We start from the raw sequence: 24,056 nt of genomic DNA, 5'->3' as shown, positions 1-24,056 counted from the left end.
TAAGGACAAAGTTATGCAGCATGTTTGGTAATTTTCACCATTTCTATCACTGGTGATTAATTATAGTTCTGACTTTTTGCTGACATGGATGAAAACTTCACATTAGCTTTAAGAGCACTGACAATCAGACGTGATGAGGGAGGTAAGATTAGGTCTAGTGAGTTAGCCATACACCTGGAGAGATCTGTGTAGACTTAGGTTCTCAGGTGCAGCACAGGCTGTCCTGTTGTGGGCCTGCTGCTCTTGGAAAGTATGTGAAAGCATCACAGAGACAGTGACTGCCCCAGCTAAGGAGTTAGCTGTGATAGCTGGAGTTAAATTGCAAGGTGCTCCTGCCCAGGCTCAAAAGCAGCAGTCTCCTTCATGGGTGAAACGATGTGCACTCAAGCCTGTTTTACAGTCACATGCCCCATTTTGAATGAAGATGTTCAAAAGTTTCTGATTGATGACTGGGTTATGATGTGAAGCCTGAAACATCATCTTGCCTTGGATTTACTTTTTTTTTTCTAAATAAAGGAATAGTGCCATGAGGACTGCTCCTTCCTTTTAATCAAGCAAAGTCTTGCATGGTTTTGATCACAGTTCATCTGGCAGTGTGTTTGGCTGTTACTACACAAAATTAGAACCACTAGCTCTTTTCAGCAATGATGGAATCCTGCTTTCAAAGTAACTAATACAAGGAAAATACTTCCTCTCCCTGGTGTAAATAGGTTCTCAGTGAAAACGTAGGTTCAGAGGAAAAAGGTGCAAGACCTGATTCCACTTAGACTTCTTTTTTCTTAGGATTAAGTGAGCTGTTCTCCTTGGCTTTATTGTTGAAAAAAGCCATTCCTCCGGAGTTCTCAGGAGGATTGCCATATACAGAGGTTTTGTTAGGGTTGCAGTTTTGTTCAGGTAAATCCATTTCTCAGATTTATGCTGCTGTGAGAAGAAGAAATTACACTGGCTTTTTTCATGACTAATTTAATTTAGACATTTGTATTAAATATGTTTATATACATATTTAGTTAATTTTTAATATTCTACAAAATATATGCTTTTTTAATACAGAACAGTGAAAGTAGTAACATCTGTAAAAGTAAAGCAAGACATACTTAATGATTTAATCAAAACAAAATGTTTCAGCCTTATCAAAATCAAATACATTAATCTGAATAATTTTCTTTTCAGAATTTCAATTTTATAAGAAATATAAAAATACTGGTTTTGTATTCCAATGCAGTCATGGGCTGGGTGAGAAAAACCTTTGACCTTGACTCTTAATGTTGTGGAGTTGCCATTACTGGTTGAAAAAGTTACAGGCTTGCTCAAGTCAAGGTTAACTCTTTCTTTGCAAGTAGCTGTATGCTGTAATTTCAACTGATAATTGTAGATAATTCATGAAGTCATAGAATCTATGATCACTGAGTCCAACCATTAACCTAACACTGCCAAATTCACCACTAAAGCATGTCCCTTAGTGCTGCATCTACATGTCTTTGAGATACCTCCAGGGATTGTGACTCAACCACCTCCCTGGGTAGCCTGTTCCTGTCCTTTTGGTGAAGAAATTTTTCCTACTATCCAGTCTAAACCTCACGTGGCACAACTTGACGCACTTTCCTCTTTTCTGCCACTTGTTACATGGGAGAAGAGATCAACCCGCACTTGTCTACGACCTCATTTCAGGAAGTTGTAAGAGAGTGATGAGGTCTCCCCTGAGTCTCCTTTTCTCCGGGCTAAACAAGCCCAGCTCCCTCAGCTGCTCCTCATAAGACTTGATCTCTAGACAATTGTTTTAGTGATATGCTAAAGAAAAAGTTGTGATTGTGAAAATTCAAGCCCTTTAGCTGGTAAGATGTACAAAAGTTTCTGATGTTAGAGTAATTTCACAGTAATATAATTGGTTGAATAGGATGCATTTGTGTAAGCTTGAGAAGTGCTTTCTATACTGAAGTGTGTGATCAGGAGATCCAGTTACTTTTTAAGTGAAAATGCAAATGGGCGGTAGTAAATTAGTATGAGTAGAAGCTAAGTAAGATCAGAAACGTGACTAGATAGGTTCCTCTATGCTAGATCTAAAAAGCAATACTATATGTGGTAACTTTTCGTATTTTATACTAAGTCATGTTTTCAGTAAGTTTATGTAAAGATATACTTTATCTGTTTTCTAAAATTGCTCAGAATATTGAATACTAAGTTTACAACAATGTAAGTGGCAAGCAGAACTGTGTGAGGAGTTTGAGTGATGTATTCCTGCTTCTATTTAAGTGTTTTTGGTTTAAGGTGCTTCTGATTTTACTTAGGTGCACGTCAACGGACTGATCTCTGCAATGAATCTCTCATGTTAGAGAAGTTGCCTGCATGTGGAAAATCCTTTGAAGAGATGATGAAGAAAGTGGACTCTAAAAAGTGGTGCAACCTGACAGAATTTATCATGTAAGAGTTAGTTTTGGTTTCAGTAGTTCTCACCTTATAATAGTGTTTGTCCTTTAAAAAAAGAATAACTTCAAATGCCAGAACACTGTAATACCAACATCCTAATATATCCATAATATGTGTAAAATGTTTGTGTTCCAGATAGATTGAAAACCTCCAGTATTTGGTTGCCAGTTGCAGAGGGCTGAGCTGCAGGTCTTAAGTCCCTGCGCTGGAGCCTCATGCATGCAGAGACACCCAGCTATTAACTCCGAGAGTACACAAAGTAGACCACTTTATTGAAAACTAACCAATGGAACAATCAATACTATCTGCTATTGTTTTTACCTCAAACAGTCGTGTTTACATTTAATCTGTATTTCTGTGCATTTTAGGCAATTGTTACCCAAGTAATTTTTTTTCTGTGAAACCACTAAAGCAATAATGCTTTTAGAATCATGCTGTTCTGTTTTCTCTGGCAGCAATACAATTCCCTCCTCTGATTTCCTTTTTTTTTCAGTAAGATGACATTGTTTCAGAAATCCACCTTGTGTGAATTGCCCTATTCAAATGTAAAGTGATTTGTCCTATTGAACCTGCTGTAGTTTGTTTTCTTGCCTGACAGATAGCATGGAGAGAGTGAGCTTTACCTAGTCTATTTGGATGTTTAAAATACTCCAAGACTGACAGTAGTGAGGGTGGCATTATTATTTTCTGTCTCTATTCCTGTTAACTGTTATCTCTATTCCTGTAGTTGGCTGGAGGTATTTAAATATCCCTCTATAAAGCTGCACACTTCAAACTCTGCTTTGGAGGAAAATCAGAGGGTTTGTGTAATTGGTGGCATTTTTGGCTTTGTAGAGCATCTGCTCCTTAAGACCATGTTTGCTTATGCGTAATGCTTGGTCTTTGGAAGCACTGAGTACTCTCTACACCAGCTGAAATCAGGGGAAATTGCAGGTGTTCAGCACTTCAGAAAATGAGACTCAAGTGAGCTAGAGCTGGTGTGGTAAAAGCCACCCTGAAGCAGAGCATCTTCCTGGATGTGAAACTGTGCTGGTGGTGTTTTTGGAGGCTGCTTCTGAGGCAGGGTAGCCACAAGCCATCTGTTGCCACACCTTTTACATTTAACCCTAGGTATATTCTTGTCTTGTATGATCATTGGTCTTGTCTCCTATTTAGTATCACATTGTGTTATGCAAGATTTTAACTAGCTGATGACTGTTGTAGGGTATCTGTCGATAGGTCTTGATCCGTGGGGGAAGAAAGACACACGACACACAATAGGGTGATGAGACACAAAGGGTGATGAGACAGAGATGTCTGCCTGCTCAGCGTAGCAGGCAGCTTTTATTGAGATCTCTCCCTTCAACTTTCTCACGCATACAATATAAACATATTCTTGCAAAAACATTTAGGCATGCAGCACCTGCACTCAGCCAAACAGCTTTAACCTTGTACTCTTTATAACTCAAGGCTGTGTCTATGGAAACTATCTAATTAGCTCCACTGTTCTCATGGAACACGGCCTAACACTTTGCAATACCTCAAACCTCTCAAGCTTCAATTGTGGGGCTGCGACTTCACCCCACAGATGACCAACAGACATGATAGATAATGAAATGTTGGACTGCAGTGCTATGTTGCAGCAGCTCCCCAGGAGTCTCTTATCACTGACACCTGTGTTGAAATGGTCCCATCTGCTGATAATGTTTCATAATCTGACAGCATATTAACAACTTAGATGCTATTCCTTCTTAGCACATTTATTTGCACATTTATTTACAACCTTGAAATCTTTTAAAGGGTACATTTTTAAAACTCACGGCACTGGAGTAAAAGATGCAGTCATGCAGCTCTCTCCAGCTGAGGGGAAGGGCAGGAGGAGGCAAACCAGCTTGCAGAAATTGCATTCAAATCTGGCAGAGAAATATGCATATAAAGAAAAAGAAATCCTTGCAGTGCTGGTACTGATAAATTTCTTTAATAAATAACAGTATGTTATGGAGCAATAATTTCAATTTTGCAGCTCACCTAGGTACAAGATGTTTTATTTATTTTGATGGAAGCACTGTAATTTTGCTCCATTTTATGTTCTTTACAGTTGTATAATAGTCACAGACTGAGTTCTTTGCTGATATCTTGTTCATATTGATGTGTCCTTATCTAATGGTACTACTTGCAGCAGAGAAAAGTACCTATAGGAGTCAAAATATTAGACTGTGCCTTTGTTAATGCAGGTAAATAAACAGACAACTTTCTTCAAGACTTGTGCTAAAATTTCTTCAATAGCTTAATGATTTTGGTGCAAGAATTTTTCAAGGTTTGGAGGTGACTGAAGTCTGAGTTCTCCTGGCTTTCAGCTAAATTTAGGAATCCACCTAGTTTCTATCCTTTCCAATTGCACTTGCCCTTTGGTGTTGTTTTTATTGCCTGTACAAGAAAATTCCTGCCTTTCTATGGAGATGGTTTTTCTGAAGTTGGTCAGTCTGAGGCTTTGCACATTTTTCCTCAAAAGCAGCACCAGAAGAATTCAAGCCTCTTACAGAAGAAAAACCTTTTACGTTTTTACGTAGTATTCATTTTTTGAAAACTTCTTTCTATCTCCTATGTTTCAAGTTCTACTTTAAAAGAGAGTAGCAGGAGGAATTTGTTTCGGAATTTATCTTCTGAATCAAGGATTAATCAAGCATCATAAGTCTGATTACAATTTATAATAAGAGTTCATTGGACTGAAGAAACAGCAGACGTGCATCTACCTTTATGAATTTTACTCTTCTGAGAATAAACATTGTTATTTGATGTCATGTTTATATAAGAAGCATATAGAATCATAGAATGGCCTGGGTTGGAAGGAACCATAAAGATCATCTAGTTCCAACCCCCCAGCCTGGGCAGGGACATATGTAGGCTAATTTATTCCAGCTCATTGGAGGAGCCCTGACAGATGAGACAGGAGTAATCTGACAAAGTAATGAAAAACTAGTTTATCTAGCCATGGGCACTTAAAATTCACATCTGGAAGCCTGGTAGTATTAGTTTACACTGATTTTACATATAGCCTCCAGCAGTAACAATTAATCAACCTGGATCAAATAGAGGGTTAAAACTGTGGGGTTTGTATAATAAACCCTGTTTCTTCATACAGTTATTTCTGCATGGCACTTTTCATTTAGAAAGATTTTTCAAAATCTTTGTATCTTATATCAAAATGTAACAGTTCATGGAAATCTGCTTCTTTTCTAAATTCTTTGTTTCATGGAGGAGTTTTAACTCTACAGTGTAGATGGCTGTCCTCGATTATGAGACTGTAAATAGCAATTATCTGCAGTGCTTCACTATTTGGCCAAACATTTGTGAGAGAGATATTACAGTGACTTCAATTTGTCGTAACTTAATTATACTGTAAGATTTTCTGACAGCTCTGACATTCTTAAAAACCCTGTGTTCTTTAAAAAGCAGCGTCTTGACTGATTTTAAACAGACGAGGCTCCTATGTGGCAGCTGGTACTGCAAACCAGTCTGAGTTTTAGCCTCCACAGCTGATATTGATCTTGCTGGGAAAGTATAATGACCGCATATAAGTGGTAAAGTATGAGGTAAAGCTTTACTAAAGCACTGTCAAAAGAAAGTTTTCCTATTGTTTTTGCATTTTTCTATGAGGATTCACAGAGAAGTTAGGATACGAGTACTCTGGGTCAGATTATCCAAAGGTACTCGAAAGCTTAAATATGATGAGGGATCAAAGTAGGGTTTTAAAATATTTTAAGTAATTTAGATGTGATGTATTTCAGTGGTTCTTGCTTGGACATTGGAATATGAAGGCCAACCACAAACACCTTACAAGAAAGGTAAAACACAGCTGGAGATATTCATTGACAGAGAAGAGGGGTTTGCCTAGTCACAGTTTTGGTGATGCCTATGAGTTATTCATAGGGAGCTCTGAAGATGAAAATACAACTTGATTTAACAGACAGGAAATTATGGTACATGGCAAGTGAACTGAAGTATGGGTGAAAGCTGTATGGGGAATTAACAAAAGAAAATATACTTCTCGTTTACCAGAAGATTGGAAATTACAGAAAGGTTTTTATTTTTAATGTTTAATGTTTTTGATATTTTATATCTGTTTATAATAACATGCATGTTATAAGTTCTACATTACATATAATAACAGAAGTATTATATTTCTGTATTACCTTCTTAATATTTAGCAACTGCATCTGAATATATAAAATCTGCTACTGTCCACAAACCAAAGTCCATTATTAACTGTCAGATTTTTTTCACTGTGCTATGTTAAATCCTGGTGTGGTTGCAATGGGACTACAGTTGAGAGGCCAGGTATGACTAATTACTGAAGCAAGTGGCCAGATGAAGATGGGAGCACCCAGAGCTGTCTTACATGAACCTGAAAAAATGCTGCTTATTGTAATGGCTTAGATTACTTTCTATTCTTAGCTCATGAAACGGTTTCCCAAATACTTCTAACTGGATCCTGGAAACAATTTAGCTAGAACAAGCAGTTTCTAAACAAAATTCTGTGTGTATCTTAGGCCTAACCCCTGTGGAAATGTGGGATCACAATGTGCTAATACTGATTATCAGTGGCTTGTTAAGCTTTTGGCCTGCTCCCAGGCACCAGTCTTCTCCTCTCTTCTGCATCCCCATTTTCCAAATCTTTATGAGCATAGTTACTAGCATTTCAGTAATTTTGAGGCCAGAAAGATGGCCATCTGGTCTGCACTGTTGAATAATACAGGCCACGCAATCTACCCAGTAGTCACTATTTAAAACCCTGTAAGAATGAGTGTATATTATGGGAATGCATAAATTCTTATTTAAAAGATTAGTATTGATTCATTACATCTATATATATATAGATTGTTCCAAAGGGTTTGCTGTTCACAGCCAGAGGAAGATGTGTCTTATTTCTCATCAGTTTGACTCCAGTTCCCAGCGTTCACACCTTATTACATATTTCACAGATACAGTAAAATTCCTTCTTTTGTCAGAAATCCTTTTTTCACAACTAAATACAAACAAGCCACTTTTAAGTCACGTTTCAATCACTTTTCTTTTATTAAATTAATATCAAAGTTTTACAGCCTGTCATGATAATGCAGGTATTTCAGACTTCTTGAACTCTTGCAAGTTTTCACAAGTTTTCTTTTGGAATTTCAGTGGATTCTGGTCTAGAATTGAATATTTTGCCTAGCAGTAGTTTGTATAGTGTTATGTACTTACTCCCTATTTTTTCATCTAGTCCTGTGTGTATTCAGCACTTTTCTTCTGCCAAAATATTTAGATATTGCATTAATCCTCCGAGCTACCAAATAATTCTAGGAGGACATGGTTTACAAGCTGTAAATGATTTAAAGTCCTTCTCAGAGTGACTTGCAAGTGTGACATACATTATTTCTGGATCTATCATCTTGCATTCACTGGTTTTAAAATGCATATTGCTTACGTAAATCTGTATTTTTAAGTCATCCAAATCAGTCTTTGTAACTGCACCTACATTTTCTACTCCTTCACCATTTAACATGTTATTTGCATACTTAAACAAAAAGTATGCGTTTGCCTTACTAGGTTGATTAAGATGTTGGGCCAAAACTTTTGCAGCTGCGCTCCATTAATGACAATTATTTTTTTATAGTTAGTTTTCAAGTTCCATATATTTTTAATTCAAGAGCTACCTTTGATTTTTAATGTTTTGGGGGATTTTCCCCATGTTTTAAACAAAGTTTGGTAAAACCTTCAGTGATAATAAGTGATTATAAGGAAGTATGTGGTATCTGCTCACAAAATTTCCAAAAGATTAATTTGAAAAATCTGTAAGACCGTGTTTTAGACTCCATATATGTTTTTCGAGTTGATTAACTGCTCTGAGAGCAAATGCTACATAGATAAGAAATACAGATCTTTATGGCATGTCAATGCAAAAAGCTTTAGTAACAATGTATAACAAAAAAGAGACATACACTTTCATTAGGAAGTTTTACTTAGTTAATCTAACAAGACTTGATAATTTATGTTTTAATCTTCACTATTGGGTATTCTTTTGTTACATTCCCTACAGACAGAGTTACACTAGTTTTTTTTCACACAGTCATCCAGTAATTCGGTACAAAGATGGCACTTAAAGTGTGTCCAACTACACTGTAGCACAAGCCAGTCAGCATTCCTGATTTTATTGCATGTATATATGTATGTATATATATGTATATATGTAGAAATAAAGTATTTTCAGTGGTAGCAATAGGACTAAAGGCATTGCTGTCTGATAGTCACATACTTTTTTTGGTTGACATACTATCACACACCTCTTCTGTTTAGAAGCATGTGGACCTTGTTATCACTGATTTAGGCTTCCAGCTTTTCTGCAATAAAAATTATTAGGCTTTAAGAATACGGAGGAATAATTAAAGGGTCACTACTGGAATAGCAAAGATGACAATAACATAGATATTTGGTCATAGGCTTCCTCCTTTCTTCAATTGAAATGTTAAGAGTTGATGCTTGATGATGATCTGTCAGAAGAAACCTGTTTTGGCCAGATGCACATTGTGCGTTTGGGGCCCTGGCAGGAGACACCAATAATGAACATGAACCTATTGCCATGCCTCAGGAAAACGTATCAAAAGGAAATCAAAATGAGGACAGGATGCTGCATCATTCATTACAGAGAAAGAAATAGTGAAGACAGTATCTTTCTGTCTCTGCCTAGAGTTGATTAGTCTCTCTCTGATGTTATTATGGATAGTGATTGCAAAGGGGGCCAGAATGTGATCTTCCTTCAAAGACCTTCCTTTCACCAAAGAGAAATGCATGCCTACATATTTTTTACTTGTCTCTTGTTGCACACTTAACTCAGTTATAACACTATGCATCTTGTCACTCCAACAGTCCTGCACTTAAACTGAGTCTCCACATAGGAATGCCATCTTGGAGTTGTCTAAGTGCATTGCCAAACTAATTTCTCACAGATCCAAAGCAAACTGTGGAGTGCTTTTCTTTATTTGAATCAATAAATGAAGTAACAGACGTTAACTTAATATCCATATGATAGTGCTCTTACGTAATTTTCAGTGTTTCTAGTCCTCTAAACATTTCCTGAGGGGGCACATCAGCCTCAATAGCTGTTTGCTATTGGACTGAAATGTAGGATTTGATTGTTCTCGTTGATCTACATAAGTGTCGTCTATTAGACTGGAGGCATTATGTTATTTCAAGCCAACATTGTTGTTGCAGCAGTCAGCTCAAGTGTGTAAGGTTGCATATCTGCTAACCCTGAGTGCTCAGAGTCAGTCATTCTGTGTTTTCCAGCCAAGGAATAGCTGTGGATTTAGAGTCCAAGAGTCCAAGGGTTAAATAGCAATTTGTGTTTTGGAAGAGAGTTCTAGTAAAGTAGTGCATGTAACACATGTTAGATCTGGCTTTTCTGTTTCAGAAAGAGAATTGGTTGTAACAAACTTTTTCCTATTATCCCTACATTTCTTTTTACTTCATCAAGCCTATTTTCGCAGATCTAAGAGTCCCTTTTTTTGCTGTGAGACAGTGGCTGTGTGACACAGCTTTATGGCACATGTAAGATGTTAAAATTCTTATTTTTCCAAAGTTTTAAATTTCAGTTCTTAGCAGAATAGGGGAGGGCAAAATTTTTCTTTAATTATATATCTGAAGCAGATTCATTGAAAGTATCTGTGTGCCTGATAGAATTCCCTGCTTTGCTGTGATCATGGTCCAAGGTTTGTGCTAACACTGAACAATTATTTTTTTTTCTATACAGCTTCAGCGTAGTTTCCCCACAAAGCTTTACATGAAAAATGAATTCTATAAAGAGAGACAATAGTTTTCAGTCCCATTGAAGATGACAAAGGAGTCCAGCCATGTTCTGTACAGATGTCAAGGATTTGAAAAAGGAATTAAGGAAAAAAAACTGTATGACTAAAGCCAAATTTCATGTAATGTTCTGGAAAAGTAATCTTAAAGCTGTTGCTCGATTTTAAAGTCAATGGGAGTTTTGCCTGTTACAATTTGGCCCAACAAAACTAATCATAAAAGTGCCTGTTTTTCAAAGAAACTTAATAAAATGTTACATAAAAGAAAGCCAGATGACATTAAGATCGATGGGAAAGCAAACTCTGGAAGAAACATATGCAGTCCAAGATGAAATTATATGCCCCCATTTCTTAAAGCTTGGAGCTAATAACCTCTGCTGGCTGAGTGTGTATGTAAGAACCCTCCAAACTCATTTTCTTGGGCAGTTATCTTAAAGTTTTTCATCTTCCCCATTGACTGCTGCAGGAAGCCTGATCTAGATGTTGATCAGGGATTGCATCCAGCTGCTAATGTCAAAACTTCTACAGAAGAGGAATGTACTGGGAAAACCACAGAATCACAGGATGATTTGGGTTGGAAGAGGCCTTAAAGATCATTTGTTTCCAAGCTGTAGGCAGGGACACCTTCCACTAGAGCAGGTTGCTCAAAGCCTCATCCAGCCTGGTCTTGAACACTTCCAGGTATGGGGCATCCACAGCTTCTCTGGGCAACCTGTTCCAGATAGTAAAGAATTTCTTCCTTATATCTGATCTAAACCTACTGTCTTTCAGCTCCAAACCATACCCTGTTGTCCTTTCACTAGGTGCCCTTGTAAATGATCCCTCTCCTGCCCTCTTGTAGGTGCTCTTTAGGTACTGGAAGGCTGCTATAAGGTCTTCCTAAAGCCTTCTCCTCTCTAGGGTGAACAACTCACCACTGGTCTCCACTTGGGCATTGAACCACTGACTGCACCTCTTTGAGTGTGACCATCCAGCCAATTCCTTATCCACCGAGTGGTCCATCTGTCAAAACAATGTCTCTCCAGTTTAGAGATAAGGCTGTTGTGTGGGTCAGTGTCAAATGCTTTGCACAAGTGCAGGTACGTGATGTCAGTTCTTCTCTTATCCACCAATGCTGTAACCCCTTTGTAGAGAAGGCCACCAAATTTTCCAGCCACAATTTGCCCTCAGTGAAGCCATGTTGGCTGTCGCCAATCACCTTCTTTTTTCCATGTGACTTAGCATAGTGTCCAGGAAGATTTGGTCCATGATCTTGCTGGTCACCAGGGTGAGACTGACTGGCCTGTAGTTTCTTGGGTCTTTGTTATTTCCTTTCTTAAAAATGGGGGCTATATTTCCTCTTTCAGTGGGAACTTCACCAAACTGCTGTGGCTTCTCCAATGTGACATATAGTGGCCAGACTGCTTCCTCTGCCAGTTCTTTCAGGACCTGTGGATGCATCTCATCGGGTCCCGTGGACCTTCAGGTGCCTTAAATGGTTTTGAACCTGGTCTTCTCCTACTATGGGTACTTCTTTGTTCTCCAAGTCCCTTCTTTGCCTTCTATGAGTTGAGCAGTGTGACTGGAGATATTGCCAGTGAAGGCCAAGTCAAAAAAATAATTGAGTACCTCAGCCTTCTCATTTCCTAGGTAATCACCTCTTTTGTTTCCTTCCAGATAGGGTCCACATATTCCCTAGTATTAAATCTCAGTAAAAATCACTAGTAAAAAATCTCAGACAAACCACTGGGCCTGTTTTGCAGCTAAGGTGAGGCACTGATTCATGTGAGCTAATATGCTCCCACAGTAATGGTCTCATAGTTAGAAAGCAGACACCTTTGATGCATTCTTTTCAGCATTGTCAGAAAAGTATCAATTTTGGATTTTTGTGTGTGATTTTCTCACATAAAAGACAACCCGGGGCTGCCTGAAACTGGACCTTTGAGTGACCACCACATGTGATTTTAGGTCCAGAACAGTACTGATTAAAGGACATCCCACTTTTCCTCAGTTGTGTCATGTAGGAGGGACATGTCTACATTTGTGTTAGGGTTTGTATCCCTGTAGACAGACTAGTACATTGGTTATGCTTTACCTTGGGCCAAGTCAGGATAAAAATGCTGCAAATCACAAATATGCTTGTATGACAAAAGGTCATTGTATTGTTGCCTGTTCTGCTGGTTATTTTCTGCAGTGTTTTTGCCTAAAGTTCTGTATGTGTCTGAAGATTTGCTGAGAAGGGGAACCAAAATTCCTTATTTAGCTTGCTGTAAGCCCTTGCAGTTTTGTCAGTTCAAATTTTGTAGAATAAAATATTCTTTGTCAGCTTAGTGTCTCTGTGAAGGAAGGTTGAACAAACCTGCACTTTGCGTGGCCTCATGTCAGTGTAGCTTATTTACCATTAAGTGTTGTGGGATGTAGAAAAAGGACTGGTGTGGTAGATGCTAGCATTTGGTCTTCTTTGGTAGGATCGTCTTTCTTTGAACTTTTTATATAGCTACAGTTGTTGCATTTTTTTAAGCTCTCAGCAAAATGCAGATAATACTGATATTTAATCTTTCTAACTACCTTTCTTTCACCTTTCTACATATAAAAACATACAGTAATTTTGTATTAAAAAGCCTTCTAAAATCTCCTAGTGGTAATGGCAGCAGTGGCAAAATCAGGCTGATTACCCCCAAGAACCTATTATTTTCCTTCTGTGACTCATGACTTTCTTTTCAAAAGCAAAGTAAAGCATCTTATAAATCAGTTAAGTGTGAACAAGTAAAACAATGGAAAAGAATGCCGTATTTGAGCGGTTGTGTTGCCATCATTCTGATAGCTGACAATAGCAATTTTTCATTGCAGAAATGGTGATGTGTGCCATCTATTATTTGAAAAATTGGGAATGAAAGAAGACTAAAGTTCATCAAGTCTCACCAAATTGCCTGGTACAGAGCTATGCTGAGAATGTGTACATTCATGTGCTGTTTGGGATCAGCTGTTCTAGACACAAGTTGCTGTGAAGTTAATGCAAAGTCACAGCTTGCCCTTGAATGAGGCTATAGTAGAATATCTTTAAGAGGAACTGTATTTCAGGTCAATCTCCATTATTTTCATATGAATATATGAGCTTTGGTTTATATTATGTAGATAAGAATATGTCCTAATGCATATGAATAAAGTGGTTAGTTTGAATTCAGACACCAGGATTCAACACGAGGCAAGAATACTTCATTCCCCTATAACTGCTTTCCTCCTGAAAGATGAAGAGGCTGAAATATGGTTTCTTAGTGCAGTTATGATCTTCGCCTTTACTACTAGGAGAGGCAAATTTTATACAATCCATGGCTGTGAAAATAAAATGTATATTTCATAACTCCAGGTTAGGCACTGAATAGGCTTATGGCTTTGGATACTCATTTCTAATATTTTTTCTCTCTGTAGTGCAGTTACAGCAATGCATTCCTAAGTCTGTGTCTGCTGTGGCCAGGTTACGTGATGCAGAAGAGTGGTGAAAAAACATTCCTAAATGTTGAATTTTTAATGAATCATTCTGACTTCTGAATTTTAATGCTGTATTAAGAAAACTGCCATTTATGAATTCTGTGTCGACCTCCAGACCACTGTGCTTACAAATGCAAAGTGATCACTTTGTTCTGCAGCATATTGTAGACATAGCTATGCTACAAACTAGCAAAGCCTTATCAGCTTTTCAGCTGATGAGATTTCTTGGGTTTTCATTTTAGACACTGAAAAATCTTGCTTTTTGCAAATTAAACCTTGCTTTGAAGAGCTCTTTTGAAACCAGTATATGGGTTTAATGTAGAGGATAAGGAGAAAACTGACCATCTTTTGGGAGGCTGCTGAATTAATTGCACAAACTACCAAGAGCTCAGATTTGGTGAACTAAAGCTATGTATTTGTTATTTATACAACAATATGTGTTGTAATCGCAGTCTACAAAAGCCACAGTTCAGGGATACCAGTGGTGAGGAATGGGGAGAAGAGAAAATGATTGGAGTTTGTTCTTCATCAAATATAACTGTTTCTTTCTTGTTAAACAACAGGAGATATTGGGTCTTCCATTGAAAAAACAATGATGACCATAATCATTCCAGAATAGCGTGCTTTTTCAGCCCATTCTCCATCCCTTCAAGGTTTTTAAGAACTCAAACCTTTCTGTTCTTAAGTTTACAAAGCATTTTGCAAATCTTTATGAAGTTTTGTCAGCGTGAAAAAAGAGGAGGATCTTCTGAGCCTGCTGCTATTATGTAGGAAAAAACCTACCTTTTCATTACCAATAGCTGAAAACTTTTTAGTTTTTAATATCAGATTTCAGTTGTTCAAGTGCTTTTTTCAGCAAGTTTTAACATGTTATATTTATTTCTCATGAGTCTTTGTTTTCAAAAAGTGAGTGAAATCTGGCATTTGCCAAGAGGTCACCGATGTAAACATCAATTTTTTCTTCTTGAAGTTCTAAAAGAGTTTTCAACATTGGTGACATTAAGGCCCCCAAAAGTTACAAGGGTGCTGTGAACCAAATTGATGTGTACTGCAGTAGATCCTCAGACTAATGGCTGGTAGCTTGCACTCACAACGTGGCATCAGTATGTCAGTGCTTACATTACCAGGTCAATTAACAAAGAGTTAGAGATATGAGAATATAATAATCCTAATGAGTAAAGTCCCTTGCAAAAAATAATGTAAGCAATTTAGAGGTGATGTTAGAAAGCACTCTGCTGTTAAATCTCAGGACTGTCAGCTGATATGCCCTTTCAACACCTTTCCTGACCTTTTTGAAATTTACTATGGTAAGATCAGTAATAGAAAACAGTCTTCATGGAGCTTATTATTAAAGGCTTTATTTCAAAATAAGCAATGCATAAGATTTCTGTCTGAAGTTGCTTAGTGGTAAAATAATATGGCGTAACTTGATAGGCTGGTATGAATTATGCAATGCATATATAATGGACAGTATATTTTTAGATGCAGTGAAAATGGAAAGATAAATGTGTTATGAAAATGAAAACTTAATACAAACTTTTCTGGTTCTTCTGTTCTGGTTTGTAAAACAGTTTCTAAACTGTTTCTAAATTTGTTTTCTAAAGGGATCAACCATGGACATAAAATAACAGATTAGCTCAGCAGAGATAAAAAAAGATTTTCTTGCTCCAGACTACCTGTGGTATTAGTCACGTGGTTAACTGTTGGACCCAATAAGAAGTTGAATAAACTCAGCAGATCCAGGAGCTGAGAACCAGCTACTCCTCTCAGGTGACAGTCTCAAGATGCTGGGCCCCTCTGCTCCTAATCTGCAGACAGTCTTACTGAACATCATTCAAAATCTCCTGACATAATATTTTTTTGCACCTGCTTAGGAGGCTGCTGGCTTGCCGTTAAGCATCTCCAGGGAGTATTGCAATGCTCAAATATTTCATAAACAGTTGTGTATAAGGAGTAGAGCCCTTTGGGTCCACCGTTGGCTTCTATTGTGTGTATGACATGTTGGAACAGTCTCAGGAAGCCACAAAGCACAAGACGAAGTTAGTAAGGAGAGGGCATATGTCTTTAGCATCACAAGTAAGAGGGGAAGACGTAAGAAAGGAAAAAATCCAATGGTGTACATGCTGTGCTGTCAAAGTCATGTTAAAACATGATCATGTACTTCAATAATAGTTAAGCAGAACTTTTCTATATTAGGCTCTTCCTCTATGCTATACCATAAATTAATTTTTAATGTTGTTCTGTTCCTCTGATTCTATGGTTAATTTTTCATCAGTTTTGGTCTTGTTTGAGAACTGTCCATGCATAGATTGCAATTTTAAAGAATATGTTTACCACGCAAAACTACAAAAATAATTTATTCTTTAACTGAAGCTTAAGACCTGTAATTAATGGCCTGATTTTTGATTCCCATTATTTGTGCTCCGCTTGGAAAAGAACACTCTCCTCCCAGAGCAAGGGGCTTTTGTAATTGCAGGAATTTTATCAGTGTATGTAAAACTCATTTTCCATAAGTAATCAGAAAACATGAACATTCTTTACATGGTCATAAAAATAATGTATTCATAAACTAGGGATATGGAAATTATGATGAAAAGTTCAACTTTAGAAGTAAATTAATTGTTTGGGGTTGCAGTTTTTTTTACCTTTTCAATCTGTGGAGATGCTGCAGTGGGTGTTTCTAAAGTGTAGACATGATTGAGCCTTGATTTCTATTTCACAGCTGGATATCACCAGGTAATTCTCTCCTCTCTTTCCACTTTAAGTACTGTGGTGTTATAAAAGGCTTGTGCTACTTTGGACTAAGTGAAATCTACTAACAGCTTCCACTCAGTAGGCGACACTTGCATATCCTTTAATATCCTCTTAGAAATGGAAAAAAGCAGTTATTTGTAGATGTAAGCTGCAATGAGGGAGAAGGGATCTTCTGTTATTTCTTTTCCTGTGAGTTTTTGTCTGTTGGTCAGAAAAATTACTATCTTCACAGGTGATTGTTTTGAATGGCTCTCTGGAGGCACAGCTGTGTAGCACTGATCTGGATTAGAGCCACATTTTCCCTGTTTGCCTGCCAGCTTGGTTTATCTAGATGGAAAGGAAAGCTGCATTTTAGGGTTTTCAGTTAGATTTATTCAATGATTTTTCATTTTCCAGACAGTTGTTGAAGCTAAGGGTGGAGATCTGTAATTATTTCAAAGGGCACCAGAATGTATTTATTATTTTCAGCCCAAGTGAGTAAATTTGTCACGATGTCCATTATTTAGTGGCATAAGAGTAAACTATACTTTATAATGTTGTCATTATTTTTTTACCTTTCCCCCATACATTAATTTCTTTCCTTATGTTTTGTAGTGTATTATTTTCTTCAGGCTGAACTCTATATTGGAGCTGCACAAAAGTAGATCTGATCTGATTAGGGAGGTAAAAATATGTCTGTGAGAATACTCATCTTGGCAGAAGATATGTTATTACAGCAGTGGGGAGATACAGCCACAAATCTGTTTGGAGAGATGTTGAATGAGAAAACCTCATAAATATTCCACTATATTTGTAGGCTCATAGCTGATTATAAAACTAAGGCTTTCCTTTTAATATGATGATGAAACCTCAGGAGATAATTATATTATGGTTTGGATCCTTATTTGAACTTCATCCAGACTGTTACACCCTGAAATTCTATACGATCTTGATGTATCTCATACAAGAGTAGGCTTCTTTTTTTTTTCTGAGGTTGTTTGGTACTTCCTGCCTCCACAAATGCTGTGAGAAACGCCTTCCTCATCATATTATATTTGTTTTTATTATTTCAGCATTTCTTATTCCAGACTGGGCTGAGGTTATGAGGATGATAATTCAATTTAATATATGACTATGTATAAAGAAATTTTTGGTTGAACCGTCTGGAGGAAAACAAATAGTTTTGAAACATCTTTAACATCTTTATTAAAATACACCACATGACTTGTAGTGTGCAGGAAGAGTGCCTCTAGATTTCTGTCCAGGATATAGAGTAACAGAGGGAGTGAGTGTCCCTGGTGTATCTATTATCTGATTTGCATCAGGACTCATTTATGCTAGAAAGAATTTTCCCTGTATTCTCTGAATACTTAGTGGACTCAAAATAACAAAAATTACTCATAATGTGTTGTATATCCTGCAATACCCTTCCATATTTACATCACTAATAATGAAGTTGATTTATGTAAAGTGGAAAAGTGAAAGTGTGGTAATTGTTTTGCTTTTAAATTCTTGACCTACATCATTAAGCAATGGCAAAACATCCCTGACTGCATGTGTGCTGAGGGTCTCTGGGGTGGTCTGTCCACGAGTGCTGGAGAGGTGGAAAAAGTCTCCTATTGGAACTGACAGTGAGTCTACTGGCTGCAGCCAGAAAATACCTTCAAAGGTCTGTCTTAAGTAGCATATATACGGTATTCAGCTTTTTGAGAATTGTTTGGGGATTTTTGAAAAAACAATTTTGCTTTGGAAAATGCTTAGTTGTTGAAACTCTTAGTTAAGCAATCTATTTGTTTTCTTAGTCTCATGAAAATTTGGAGGAGGGAGTTTTATTTTTTGTGTTTTTGCAAAGTGGTCATCTCTGCAGTTTTCTTGCACAGGTATGTTGAGGAAGAAGGAGCAAGAATTCACCACATTCCTCCCTGGTGCTGTGGGAAACCACAGATGAGATTCAAGCCCCCACTTAGACTGAGAAGTGCCCTAGGTAGTAGGCTTGTGTACCCTGAGACAGATAAGATATAATACATCCAGCTGTCTATTTAAATAGTTTGAGTGGGCACTCTGTGAAAGACTGTCCGATTAAGGCAAATGTGTGCACTAGCATTCCTCATAATAACTGCCTCTTGCCCAGGTTCCTGGCTATAGGTAAACATATAAAAATGTGCTTTCTCATGGGTAAAATACTCACAAAATAAAATTTTCCACAGTTTTTATAAAAAAACCTAACCACACAGTTGTTATTATCTGTTTTACTGGAAACATAAAGTACAGGAGAAAAGTGTTTGTTCTCTGAAAATGAAGTATTTTTCTAGAATATTGAAAATTGTCTTTCATGACAAATGTGTTACAGCTCTGAGATTACTCCAAAAGGAATTATTTTTCATGTTCTCTGAAAGTGAATATTTTCAGTAATGTGCAGAGTTGGTTCTCCAATAAGAACTACAGTTGTCCTGAGCATATCAGGGGTATGCACATCTTTATATGAATTTTGCTGCTCAGAATATACTTAGATTTTGGTTTTTTGGTATTGAACTACTTAGCTCAGTTGAAACACACAATAATTTTTCAGCCCATTCACCACAAAGCTTGTGACCTGGCTCACAGTGTAATACCTTATCTGAGTACTAACTAGAGTCCTTGTAGCTAGCCTGAAAGAGAGGAAAATGTGACTCAGCACAAAGAATAACAACCTTCCCACATCACCTTATAATCTGAGAGGCGAAGGAGCTTGAGCTCCAATGTGCTCTCCAATTACTGGTTCTGGGAATAAGTAAAAACTGTAATTTCTTGTTCTTTCCTTTCACAAATTGTGTAACTTAGGCATTTCTGTTGAAATATCTCCATTCAAAAACCAGGGTGTTTTTGTGATAGCCTTTTTATTATACAGAATGAAAAGGTTTGCAACTTCAACCTTTACCATTCAAATAAAGAGAATTACATAAGGCATAAAAGAATTAAGGATAGGAGATTCAAATTGGAATTAAATATCCATTAACCCCCACCTCCCTCTTAAAAAAGCCCAATAACTTGCAAACCAGTTGATCAGCTACAAAACACCCATGTTGGAGTAATGAGGATGCAGTTGCTCCCTTCTGAGGCAGCTCTTTCACAGTATCATGCAGAATATGTATATATATTTTTTTACATGAAGTTTCTGTTGCAGTGCATAAACTCTAAGTTACTAAATTACATAAATATTTAAGTGAACTCAGCTTTACTGGCAGACATGCAATTCTCAAATAAATGAGATTTTCCCTTATCTACATTCTCACAATCGTGTGAACAGTTATAGAGCAGGTAGCTTTTTTTTTGCACCCCCCCCCCCCCTTTTTTTTTTGGCAGATGGGGATTTAAGGGAAAATGGTAAGGAATTCAAACTATCAAGATAACATTTTTATTCTATTTTGGCTCTTGGGGGTTTAGTCTTCCAAATACAGGGTTTTTTTATCTGCCTTTTTCAGCATTTAACCAGGTTTTTCTAGCTATGTTGTACTTGAAATGAAAAATCAGTGGGAAATATTTTTGTTTACACCATCTAACATTTATGAAAAAACTCTTCACTATTCTTCCAAGAATTCTGTATTTTCTCTAGAATTTTACACACAGAGGAAAAATAGTAACAAAAGCAAGATTTTATATCATTAAATCTTTCAGTTCAGAGTACTTTTATGCTCAGATCACCAGGATTTATTGTCATTTTTTTATTGAGGTGGCTGTGGCGACCTGAAACAGCCACTGTCATCATAAGTGTGTCCTTGAGATCTTGGCCCCGAGCAGGGCTGGAGCAGAGTCTAGCACTCCCTGGATCCTGTGCTAGACAGAACACTGACCTGTCTGGGCAACTGGATGCTCCTTTATCTCTGCATTGTAGTCTGTTGAACCTTGTAGGCTTGCCTTTAGATGTATTATTCTTCAGGTCCTCTGGGACTGTCTCTCCCACATTCCACTAGACATCTTCAGTTTCTAATTTAGTCCAAGGGCATAAAGAATGGATGCTACCCGGTCACATAGAAGAATGACGCTATTAAAATACCAAACAGCTAATATTTGTATTTTATTTTTAGCTTATTTCCTGATGTTTTCCAGTGGCTGCTGATGTCACAAAAACTTCCTTTCTAGTTGCTTTGCTTAAAATATACATACATCATATATATATGCATCTTTATGCCAGAGTCTGGGCTCGTTAGATCGTCCAATGTATTTGCTTATGAATGAAGTGGCATCAGCTCAAACTCCTTGAGAATGACAACTGCAAGGATCTTGCAGAAGGACCTTTCTGTGAGGCTTTTTCTTCTGTGAACACAGCCCTGAGAATTTAGATGCTTGACAGCCTGTATTCTCAACCTATGTGTTCGTAGCAAGGCCAGGCAGATATTTCACCTGACATACAGGCAGTAGACAGTAGACTTCAGTCTTGACCCAGACACTGAATGTCTCTCCTCCACTACTTTACAGCAAAGGATTGAGTCAACATTAATCCCATGTAGGACTTAATGTCATAATGAGTCATTCGTCAGGGGTTACCATATTTATATGTACTGTAAAGGAGGGTAGGGTCTGTCCCTTGAGATGTCATGTGGTTTCTTGCCCTCTCTATTTTTAATTTTCCTTTTAAGTGAGTTTATGGAGTCACGCAGGACTAAAAGAAATGCAACAGACAATAATTAAGCTTCCTTATTTCTTGCCCTATTCATGTGCTGACCAGACAGTCTTAGTTTTCTTTGTTTTCTGATCCCCTCCCCCATATCCATTCACTTCCTGAATTTTTTTGACTTATAATAACACCACAAAACCCATGTGATTACTCATTTAGGCTTATCGTTTCCTATTTTTTTCCTGATGGGTGGCCAGTTCTCATAAATATGTTATTGCAGGACAGGTAAATTTCAGCATATGCTGTGTTGAAATCGAGTGTTAGGTCCCAGTCTTTCATAAGCAATACAAACATATAATTAGAAATAATTTATTTATTTTTTTCGCTGCTGGGCATTTGCTGCAGTTGGGAATAAGAGAAAGTTTGTGAAAAGCTAACTTTCTGTGTGTTTATTTTCCCATTATCTTCTTACTGCCTCAGGGTGAAACAGAACCAACATTTTTACACAGAGTGAATGTTGTAGCTTGGTCCTAGTGTCACATCACAACTTTCAGCACAGCATCACGTCCAAGAGCAGTTGAGGATTGAATTATGCATATTTTGTTCAAAATGTCCTGTTCTTGGCACATTTGTGTGTATGTTTTTTAAAGAATCTGTAGATGTCTCTAGTGAGGTAGTTCTGCTTCTACCTAAGTGGCATTAGGAGGCTCTGGCTGTAGTAACAGCACACAGAAGAAAAGGTTTTGACCATTGTCCATCCAGGATCTCAGAATTTCACATGTTTTATTAGTACATGTGAGTCAGTTCTTCTGTCTCACTGTATAGTATTTGGTACTTACAGCTGCCACTGAAGGTCTTTCAGTAGAGTATCTAAATGACAGATGCGTTCTTAGAGATTTTGTATGGCACACTCTGAACCTTTCTCTAAGCGTAATATGCATATACATTCTATTTAAACTTCTCTTATTTTCTTCTTCTTCCAGGTATTATGACAACTTTACCCAGTGCACAGAACGTGAAGCCAACAACGCAAGTTGCTTTTGGCCAAACCCCCTTGCAGAAGGCTTTATCACTGGGATTCATAAACAATTCTTTTCAAACTGTACTTCAGAAAAGGTTCACTGGGAAGATCCACCGGATGAAATTCTCATAACTCTGATTTTGATCCCAGTCATGTTGACATGTGCCATGATAACGCTGGTAGTATGGTGCAGCAAGAGAAGTGATATCCTGGTGTAAGTTCTTCCTCTGGGCTTTCTTTTTCCCCATTTACTTCTTCCAAATACACTAAGAAAGGAGGAAAAAGAGAGACACTGAAAGATTTCAGATCTGCTAAAATGGAACCTGTGAGATACTGAGTCAGAGACAATGCTCCTGTGAACAAAGAACTGCCTGCTGCTGCTGCTGGTCACTGCTTCTAGCTTGGTCATGGGTGTTGCTGGTGCAAAATTCTACTTCAGTTGGGCCTTATCATCATGGAATTCGCAGGCAGCTCCCAGAAACAGGAGAGTCCCCAGACAAATAGACCCCTTATCTGCAAAAAGGGTAGTTTCCTATGGGTAAAGGTGGCTGGTAAACTAATTTTTGCAAAACTGTATGTAATTGTATGTACTCACAGTGTGATATTGACTGCTGAGGAGATGATATCTCTTGAGGTTTTGTGCAGAACACTCGAGATTTTCATCTATGAACCCTGTGACTTGGATAGATCGTTGGCAAAGGAACTGAACATGGATGTAACCAAGTGGCAGCTTTTCCTGAAAGCTGGTCAAAATCATCCTTATCAAGAACTGGAAGTATTGTCCTGACAAAGAAACAGTTTTTGTGTCCAGTGACCATCTACACAGGGAAATTATCATGCCACAGTATAAAATAGTTTATAAAATTCCTTTAAACATGGCTATTTGGAATTGTATGTCTTACAAGCAAACTCTGGGAAGATAAACAGGTCTTGTTTTACAGAGCTGAAAAATGTGAGAGGAAATTGGTTGATTATAAATATACTAAGAAGTAATGAAGAAACTTTCATATGCCAGACTCTTTATTTTTCCTCTTTTATAATTATTATTCTTGATGACTTGTGTTCACTGTATACTCCCCGCTCTCACTTCAATTTGTGCAAGTGATATCCTATGAATATATATAAAGGTGTCATGTTGATTGAGGTGCCTTTCAGAGTATTGTACATAAATATTTCTATGTCCCGTGTAGAGTGTGGGAACTAAAGTATGAACATCAAAGCTTGGAACAGACATAGGAGGAAAGAAAAAATTCAACTCAGAAATCTTATTCTATAAAGTTATTTCTATGTAACAGTTTAAATAAAGATCATATGCTCAAAAATAAAACAACTTCTATGTTTGTGTTGCAAACCTTCCTCTTCTGTCCCTTCACAAAGTGCCGTTCAATTGAATGCTATTTTAAGTGTGCAGTATCTATTACAAGTGACTCTACATTTTTCTATACCTTATGCACACAAATAAAATACTGTTGATTGGCCAAGTAACAGTGTTCCATATCTCTTCTAGTTAGATTTTCTCCTTTAAGATTCTGATTTAGTGTTTGAGACTTAGGCCTGTGTGTATGAAAAGCATTTCCAGGCTTGAATTGAATTTGAGGTGCTCCCTTTACTAGAATTGTTTGTATGTAGATAGGTAAGTAAACTAGTTTGTTTTCACATCCTTTCAAAAGGGTTCAAAAGGGTTGAGTGTTTTTTCAAAGACTCTTTCTCATTGTCTAGATGCTAGCAGACATTGCTCTTTGTAAAAAAGAAGAATGACATAATTTACTTTTGTTTTTCTGCATTAAAATGCTTTGACCACCAAAATGAGTGTCCAAGTAAAAATCCCAACCCATTCATTTTACGCAAAAGATTGTTTGGTTAAGCATTTTGTGGGGCCAAACCCATATAATTTTATATTCTGCATGGAGTTTCATTTTAATCCTCATTTTATTTTAAATTTCAACAAGCTTCAAAGCAAGTTTCAAAGCTTTAGTTTGGAAACCGCATAGCAAAAATG

At 37.3% G+C, this 24,056-nt stretch overlaps 1 protein-coding gene across 2 annotated transcripts in view; it reads left to right on the top strand.

Annotated features, from left to right (window-relative positions):
- The window catches only part of RAMP3 (receptor activity modifying protein 3), a 42,196-nt gene extending 18,788 nt beyond the window's left edge, over nucleotides 1-23,408 (top strand). For both annotated transcript variants that reach the window (XM_027675966.1, XM_027675967.1), the window contains 2 exons: nucleotides 2,286-2,418; nucleotides 22,020-23,408. In XM_027675966.1, coding sequence (XP_027531767.1) covers nucleotides 2,286-2,418; nucleotides 22,020-22,275 — 389 coding nt within the window. In that variant the 3' untranslated portion in view covers nucleotides 22,276-23,408. The remainder of the gene's footprint in view (nucleotides 1-2,285; nucleotides 2,419-22,019) is intronic.
- The last annotated feature ends 648 nt before the right edge of the window (nucleotides 23,409-24,056 follow it).

Source organism: Neopelma chrysocephalum, unplaced genomic scaffold (assembly GCF_003984885.1).
Source record: "Neopelma chrysocephalum unplaced genomic scaffold, ASM398488v2 Primary Assembly neopelma1_26, whole genome shotgun sequence".
NCBI lineage: Eukaryota > Metazoa > Chordata > Aves > Passeriformes > Pipridae > Neopelma > Neopelma chrysocephalum.
The sequence above is the reverse complement of the archived record's forward strand: the minus strand, read 5'-3'. Positions and strand labels throughout refer to the sequence as shown.